General features: G+C 41.2%; 1 protein-coding gene across 2 annotated transcripts in view; it reads right to left on the bottom strand.

Moving 5' to 3' along the window:
* Window positions 1-1,072: 1,072 nt before the first annotated feature.
* LOC144686042 (UDP-glucose 6-dehydrogenase-like) overlaps window positions 1,073-9,012 on the bottom strand; it is a 45,166-nt gene continuing 37,226 nt past the window's right edge. For both annotated transcript variants that reach the window (XM_078551193.1, XM_078551194.1), the window contains 2 exons: window positions 6,517-6,627; window positions 1,073-4,157 (listed from right to left, as the gene is read on the bottom strand). In XM_078551193.1, coding sequence (XP_078407319.1) covers window positions 4,050-4,157; window positions 6,517-6,627 — 219 coding nt within the window. In that variant the 3' untranslated portion in view covers window positions 1,073-4,049. The remainder of the gene's footprint in view (window positions 4,158-6,516; window positions 6,628-9,012) is intronic.

The following is a 9,012-nucleotide window of genomic DNA, read 5'->3' as shown; positions in this document are numbered from 1 at the left end:
GGAGTATTGACACATTTTTAAAAGCTGCTTTAAAATCTCTGAAGACCACAAAGGCTTACTTTTAGGATGGAGTATGCAGTAGATGTAACACTAACTCCTATTACAGTGATGCATCTGTACACGTATGGGAAGTTCCCTAGTGTTGCAGCAAAACAAACATTTATCGAATCTTCTGCTACCACCATCATTACAGGTAGTGCACTCCAGATCATAACTTGCCAAGTTAAAACAAAACTCTCCTCCTTTCCTGTGGTTCTCTTTTGCCAATTATCTTAAATTATGTCCCCTGTGGTTAGCAGAGCAAAACCTTCATTTCCACACAAACTATCAAATGCAAATCCAACTGAAGCCTAGGTTTTGCAGTCAGCCTTGTTTCAACAAAGACGTTAAAATAATGACCTCCCTGTCGCTTACCATTTCAACACTCCACCCTGCTCTCATGCCCACATGTCCGTCCCTGGCTTGCTGCATTGTTCCAGTGAAGCTCAACGCAAACTGGAGGAACAGCACCTCATCTTCCGACTTGGCACTTTACAGCCTTCCGGACTGAATATTGAGTTCAACAATTTTAGATCATGAACTCTTTCCTCCATCCCTTCCCCCTTTCCGATTTTCCCCCTCTTTGTTTTTTCCAATAATTTATATAGATTTTTCTTTTCCCACCTACTTCCATTATTTTTAAGTGTTATTTCCATCCATTGTTTATGTCTACCTTTTAGCCTATTTCGATCCCTTCCCCCCACCCCCACTAGGGCTATCCGTACCTTGCTCGTCCTGCTTTCTACCCTTAATTAGCACATTCCTTTAGATAATATTCAACACCTCTTTGTCCTTTGTGACATCTTTTGGTTATCTCCACCTATCACTGGCCCTCTATCCAGCTCTACTTGTCCCACCCACCCCCTTAAACCAGCTTATATTTCACCTCTCTTCTATTTTTACTTAGTTCTGTTGAAGGGTCATTCGGACTTAAAACATTAACTGTGCTCCTATCCGCAGATGCTGCCAGACCTGCTGAGTTTTTCCAGGTATTTTTGTTTTTGTTAAAATAATGATGATTGGTACCAGTACCTCAAGTTTCCAAATCTTAATTTTATTATGAAAGAGGTGTATCAAATATGATTACACTCTGACATGAACACAAAACAAAAGGTTTATACAGAAGTGTTTTTTCTTTTAAAAAGTGTGTAAGGTACAATCAGTTCAGGAGAATGTACATTTTTCACAGTATCAATCGATGCCCAACATCAATAATGAAAGTTACTGACTTGGGATGTGGGTCTCATGATTCTTTTCCATTTCACAATCTACACGCATTCCAGTCCTGTAATAAAGGTTTTATTCATCTATTTATCAAATTGCCATTGATGCCAATAAAATCCAATCTTTCTGGGACTGATGAATCTGAAATATAGTACATTCAACTACACAAGATCCACCAGTCATGATAAACCACCTTTATTAAAATGGAGAACAGGCTTCCAATTTTCATATTTCATAATAAACTACATACTCCAGTCTCTTGTATAAATTAGTATTTTGATCAAGTCCAAACTCATCAAGGTTTGCAAACAATAATTCACTAGACTAAAATTCTGCATTAAAATTCACTGACTGCTAATTCTCACTAGCTATTTCTCTCGGGCTTTTAAATCCGCTTATACTTTTAAGTAATTTATCTTAAGGATTACGTATACCAGTCAAGACTCAGTGCTCATTTTGAGCAAAGTCCCATTTCTCTTGGTAGGTAGGGAATTAGCCATAGTCCACAAGGAATCATAGGCATCTCTCTCTATTACAGAGAGACAATTGGCTGTTTAGCTTGAAGGGCACAACTCCACATTAAGCACACAGGGCAGATGAGAAGGTAGGTCCCAAGTCTACCTCAGCCAGAGTAGGATTTGAACCCATACTGTTGGCGTTATTCAGACCCACACACTGGCCAACTGAGCAAACTGGTCCCTCCCCATTTATGTACCCACTATATAAAGTTATGGTAGGAATGAACGGGTTCTTTTTTTAACACACATCTACCAACGTAAATTAAACAATTTCAGAACCAGGGGGCTGTGGAGAGAAAACAATGGGTCTAACTGTAATCTTAATCTGCATTGCTGCACCTCCAAACTGCTGTTGGCACCCCCTCCCCCCCACGTGGTTTATTAAAAGTTCAACCCTCTTTACGTCAGTGGGGATTAGAGGGGCAATTTTAATCCAATCCGCCCATCGAGAAACCAATGAGATCCGGTGTGATGCTGTGTTTACATCCCTCCCGATTTTAATTTCCACTGAAATCAATCATCGGGAGGATGTAGAACCAGCTCTCCGGTCCTGTGGAATTCCTGCCCGGTGAGTTGGATTAAAAGGTCTCTCCCTCGTGTGGAGACTGTTCAAGAATTTCCTCATTTTTCTGTGAGGAGGACAACAATGTGAGCCTCTCTGCTGCAACCAACAGCGAAAGGTGCAAAATGTGTTTCTAAAAACATATTCCATAAAAGCAGTAATGTGCTATTGGTCCATGGACTTAGGGCTGCCACTATATTCAGTTTGCCATTTGATAGTACAGGACCTGAATCTTGCTGAAAGGAGAGACATGTTGCCGCAGCTTTTCATCTTGCTCTCATCAGGACAAACACAAGAATGGCAAATTTCAAACAATCACAACAATTTATACTACAGGAGAAAAGGGTGCTGATTGGAAAGTCAACTCTCATTGGCCAAGGTGCTGCCATGGAAAGAGCAACGGGGAACTACAGCTCCCAGGTAATTTTAAAAAGGAGCAAAAATTGAACATATTCCTTTTGTTTGCAGAGAACGGGTGAATGTCTGTCACTTCTAGCAAGTGTAAATAAGCCACGTTACGAGCTCAACCAATTATCTTAAAGACGAAAAGCTTTAGCAACATGTCTCTCTATCCAGTAACATATTTAGTCTCTGAGTGGACTGCTCATGTTACAATCTAGAATTTTCTAAAGTTATGTTTAACGTAGAACCTCCCCACCCCCACTACTTTCCTGTAAAATGGAGGATTTATTTTAAAAAAGTAATGAAACGTCAAGCAAAGTTAAAGTCAACTTTCCTCCCACCCTATCTAGCTTTGGGCTGGGCATAAGATGGCAGTCCTCAATGAAGAAAAGTGGCAGAGGGCACCAGGTGTGCCCAACAGAGTAGTAACCCATATACATATATATATTTAAACAAACCGTGACATTTTTTTACTTAAAGATTAGAAATTCACTGTCCTCTCTTTGAAAATGGAGAAAGGAGGAAGACAATTAATTTAAGAAAGTTCTACCCATTTGGTCCTAGGTTTGCCAACCTGCCAGGATTGTCCTGGACTCTCCAGGAATAAAGTCTAGTTTCTGAGACTGCAGTGGGGCAAACCCAGGAGAAAAATCATCAGGTCATTCAGCAAAATTGTGCTTTTACGAAAGATAACGTTTCTTTGAACCCTATTGTTCACGGAGGAAAAAAGGTCATCTGACCAATAGTCACCTATCATCTAATTGGGTAATGGAGGAGTCTATTTGCTTTACAATTGGCCTCAGGAAGGCAGTGCCCTGAGAGTGTGGACACGTTGGGCAACCAATGCCCAGGAGCGAGAGAGAAAAGGCAGTTGGAGACAGGAGATCCTTTGTTGGCACCTCCAGGAATATGTCCAGAGTTGGCTTGGTCCATGAGGAAACAACTAGGAAGATGTGTCAAAAGGGATTAATTTTTACTCTTTCTTCCCTCCCTACAAACCTACGTAGGATTCATTATTCAGAATAACTTAGTAATGATCTTACAGTTTAGACATTGGGCCTCAGTTTAACTAGTGCAAACTCCTCCAGCTTGACAGGGCCTTGTGTATAGGCCTCATGTAAACCAAAAAGATTAAAAAACACAAATTGAGGAAGCCCTTGTGACATTTTTATAAAAACTACCTAAAAATTGTCCTTAGTGTCATTAAGCATAATGGGTATAGATTGAAAATTTTCATTTATATAAAAAAACTAATACTGAGTGTATAAAATGCATGACTGGAAGTCACAAGGAGCAGTTGAACGTTAAATCTTTAGCTTCTTGGCAGGAGGAGCTTGCAAGTCGATCCTTGAGATATCTTTATTGGCAGTGAACGGTATCCTCTCAGTTACCTTCTTTCCAATGGTTTCAACCTGTTAGTGGAATTTAAGAAACAAAAATTTGCATTAAAGGCCCCATCACATTGCAGATCAGTGGAGTCCAAAACATCCCCTCCAAGTGCTTAGGTCTCCTGGTAGAGTTAACTGGGATCTGAGGAGGTATTTCCAACATGCAGGTTCAGCATCACAACAACTTGCATTTATATAATCCCTTTAATGTAGTACAACATCCCACATAGAATCTGACACCAAGATACATAAGGAGATATTAGGACAAATCGCCAAAAGCTAGGTCAAAGAGTTTGCTTTTAAGGAGTGTCTTAAAGAGAGCACTAGAGAGGAGGGGAGGTTAAGAAAGGGAATTCCAGAAGTTAGGGCCTGGACAAAGTGAACAAAAGCAAAATACTACAGATGCTGGAAATCTGAAGTGAAAACAAAGTGCTGGAAAACACTCAGCAGGTCAGGTAGCGTCTAAGGAGAGAGAAACAGTTATCATTTCAGGTCAATGATTTTATCATCAAACTGGAATGATGCTGAGAGGAGTAGCTTTTAAACAAGGGCAGGGTTGTAATTATTTACATCTCCACTGGATCTATTCTTCATTTCTATATTTGCCTGATTATCTTTTATTGCCTTGCAGCATCATCACTTCTGTCATTTAACCTTTTCTGCCCTTGACCCCATCAGAAACATCTCCCATTGGTTCCTTCCCTGTTGCAGTACTTGCTCAAAAGTTGTTCATTGCTAACATCTCCCAGTTCTGGTGAAAGGTCATTGATCCAAAGTATTGGCGTTAAGGGTCCCTTTTGCAAAGCAGGTCAGGCAACATACAAGACAGATCCCAACCTGAGACAAGCCATTCAGCAACTCAAGTGAAGATTGGAAAAAAGGTCACACTGGTGAAAATGGCTAAGGTTGGGGTAAGGGCAGAATAGAGAGAGTTCTACTCTGCTTCTAACTGGGTTTTACCTGACTTGGGAGTCCTGATATTGAGCTAACGTGGCATGTCTGAAACTGGAAGGAGTTCCATTGTCCAACAGCAACAACATTGTCTCCAACTTCATCAATGCAACACTTTCAAATCAGAAACTGGTGACGAACAAAAAAAAAATGACCGCTGGTAAAGGATGTGAGACAATGTAACCATAGGCCTTTTGTTTCTTTATGTGGAAGAAAATGGCCCAGAATTGGTCTTCAATCAATTAGGAAGGATGTCAAGGCTTTGGCGAGGATGCACAGGCAATTTACTAGAATGGTACCAGGAATGAGGGACTTCAGTTAATGTGGAGAGACTGGAGAAACTTGGGCTGTTCTCCTTAGAGCAGAGAAAATAAACAGGAGATTTAAGACAGGCATTTGAAGTCATGAAGGATTTTGATAGCAGAGAGATAAGGAGAACCAGTTTCCAGTGGCAGAAGAGTTGGTAACCAGTGGACACAGATTGAAGAAGATTTGCAAAAGAATCAGAGGCAACATGAGGAAGTGAGTTGTGGTGATCTGGAGTGCAATGCTTACGAGTGTGGTGGAAAGAAATTCAATTATAATTTTCAAAAGGGAATTGGTAATATACTCACACTCGTAAAAGAAAAATTTGCAGGGCTATGGGGAAAGAGTGGGGCAATGTGACTAATTGGGTAGTTCTTCGAAAAAGTGAGCACAGGCATGAAGAGTCGAATGACCTCCTCCTGTGCATATCATTCTAAGATTCTAATGTTTATGAGAAAGATGACATGGAGAGCTGACGAAGACCACCCTTCCAACAAACTGCAAGGAGCACCATCGCCACAACTGTAGCCATCGAGCAGACGTTCAGTTACTAGGCTTCTCTTATTAGTTGAGTTACCTACTCAATTTTGTCCGTCATATACTAGTCTCCTCACCCCTCAATCTGGAGTAAGGGTGCTAATGGGTTGGAATGCCGTTTGAATATTTCAAAAGACTTTGTACAATTTTGCCACAATATTGAGGTCCCCTCTTTGATTATCCTGCATTCTTTGAAATTTAAGAAAGAGACAAATTTTAAGATCCATCTTTCTTTACAGTGTTAGCGGTGAACAATTATGCAAATGAGCTTATGCACGGAATAAATTAGCATATCATTCTTGCAAGATCAGACCAATTCTTGGCCACTCAGCTGCATCCATTGGTTGACAAAACTTGGCCTCAATATGGCCGCTTAAAGTCTTTGTCTTGTTTTTGGTGGAAAATATTAGATAGAGTTAAGGCTTTCAAGTGAATATTCATCGGCGGAACAGAATATCAGAACTCTAGCACCCATCGCCTGCCCTGCCCACCTCACCCACTTAGCATCCATCAAATCCCCTAACCACTTCACCCAAAAGCCACAATCTCAATTCTGGATTGCGTGTTTTCCAGTCACTCATTCCCTTACCTGGAAACCTAGATGCTGGAGCTTTTCATGAAGACTGTCCAAAATGCGCCTGCCATCAAAGATAAATGCTGGCTTCAGCATCGCCTTGTAGATCTTCTCATAGTCCAGCTCCTGAAAGGTGACAAATTTGAACTGAGATACAGACAAGATCTATATTGATAACCCATTCATATGCATAACATGACCTAGCTGCAAGTGTTCAAAACTTATCCTACTTAAGACTGAAGGACAGACTGGAGTCTGGAACAAAAGTGTATGAATCAGATTTGAACATGCAGAGTTTCCTTAAGGCCACATTCAGGATTTTACCATACTGGCCACAGACCTTTCCCAACTCAACCATCTCCATTCAGGCTGGGAATTGTGGTGTCGCTATATGCGATTCCCAATAAAAAAGTCTTGCATTAACAAAGTGCCTTTCTTGACCTCAGGATGTCTCAGTGCAGTGCAACTAATGACACATTTTTTAAGTTTAGTTACTGTTGTAATGTAGGAAACACAGCAGGCAATTTGTATACGGTAAACAACCACAAACAACAATGTGATACTGACCAGATAATCTGTTCTTTCGCCATGTTGAATATTGGCCAAGACAGTGGGGTTAAATCCCCCGGCTTTTCTTCAAAATTGTGGCGGTGGGATCTTTAAATGTCCACCAGAAAGGGCAGTCAGGGTTTCGGTTTAACATCTCACCTGAAGGACAGCACCTCTGAGAGTGCAGCACTCCCTCAAAACCGCACTAGGATGTCAGCCTTGAGTTTTGAGCGCAAGTTCCCGAGTGGGACTTGAACCCATAACCACCTGCCTCCGAGGCAAGTATGCTACCAATTTAGGCATGGCTGACACACAGATGGGACCCTGGGCTTTATAAATAAGGGCAGAGTGTACAAAAGCCAGGAATTTATGCTAAATCTTCATAAAACATCAAATATTTATGGAGTACTGTGTTTCATTCTGGGCAAAACACTTTAGGAAGGATGTGAAGATTTTGGAGAGAGTACAGAGGAGATGTATTAGAATGGTTCCATGGATGAGAGGTTACAGTTATGTGAACAGCTTGGAGAAACTGAGGTTGTTCTATTTAGAGCAGAGAAGGTTAAAAAGGAGATTTGATAGGAGGTGTTTAAAATCACAAAGGGTTGAAAAAGAGAAAAAGAAAAAGAAACTGCTTCCAGTCACTGAAGGGTCAGTAACCAAAGGTAACGAATTCAAGGTGATTGGCTAAGGAAGCAGAGGCAATGTGAGGAAAAACATTTTTTTTACAACAAGCGGGTAGGATTTGAAATACACTGTTTGATAGGATGGTGGATACAGATTCAATAGTAACCTTCAAAAGGAATTGAATAAATGAGGGAAAAAAATGCAGGAATAAGCTGGGGAATGGGACTAATTGATTGCTCTTAAGAGCCACCAATGCAGACTTGATGGGCTGAATGGCCTCCTACTGTGCTGTACTATTCTGTGATTCTATGAAATGTGAACCAAAATAAAATGGTTCTGTCACTCTCACAAATAGGCATGGTCCCCGGATTGAAGCTGTAATTATTTTAGTAAGGATTTTATAAAAATAGTCAGCATTTTAAATAGAATTGATTTGTACTGACCTTCAGACCAGATACTTTTGTGAATACTGTTCTTGCCAGCAAACAAAAGAAGATGAAACTGTGAATAACCTAATTAATGCTGTGGCAATACCTTTTCATTCCTTGCATGATAACTCAAACATTTATTACAATGTTTAAAAGTGTTCACAACCAGATACTTTATAGTATTAACAATTCCCAACATGGGGCATTGTTTCTGTTCTGGGAGGCTCTCCCCTGCTCCTAATTAAGCAAGTGGTATTGCATCATGCCACAGAGCAAAAGTCCCAGGTCAAGACTGGGAACTCTGTGGCGAGTAACTCACCTCCTGACTCCCCAAAGCCTTTCCACTGTCTACGAGAAGCGTGATGGAATACTCTCTACTTGCCTGGATGAGTGCAGCTCCAAAAACATTCAAGAAGCTCAACACTGTCCAAGACAAAGCTGCCTGCTTGATTGGCATCCCATCCACCACCTTCAAGATTCACTCCCTTCACTACCAACACACAGTGGCAGCAGTGTGTACCATCTACAAGATGCACTGCAGGAACTCACCAAGACTCCTTCAACAGCACCTTCCAAACCCACCACCTCTACCGCCAAGGACAAGGGCAGCAGATGCATGGGAACACCATCGCCTGCAAGTTTTCTCCAAGCCACTCACTATCCTGACTTGGAACTATATCGCTATTCCTTCATTGTCCCTGGATCAAAATCCTAGAACTCCCTCCCTAACAGCACTGTGGATGTACCTACACTACATGGGCTGCAATGATCGAGGAGGCTACTCACCACCTCCTTTACTTAGGGATGGGCAATAAATGCTGGCCTAGCTAACGACACCCACTTCCCATGAAAGAATATAAAAAAAACTTTGGCCTAGGATGAAGGCTTTATCCACCTTCAGAATGGC

Source organism: Cetorhinus maximus, chromosome 10 (assembly GCF_964194155.1).
Source record: "Cetorhinus maximus chromosome 10, sCetMax3.hap1.1, whole genome shotgun sequence".
Taxonomy (NCBI): domain Eukaryota; kingdom Metazoa; phylum Chordata; class Chondrichthyes; order Lamniformes; family Cetorhinidae; genus Cetorhinus; species Cetorhinus maximus.
This window is presented reverse-complemented; position numbering and strand designations above follow the sequence as displayed.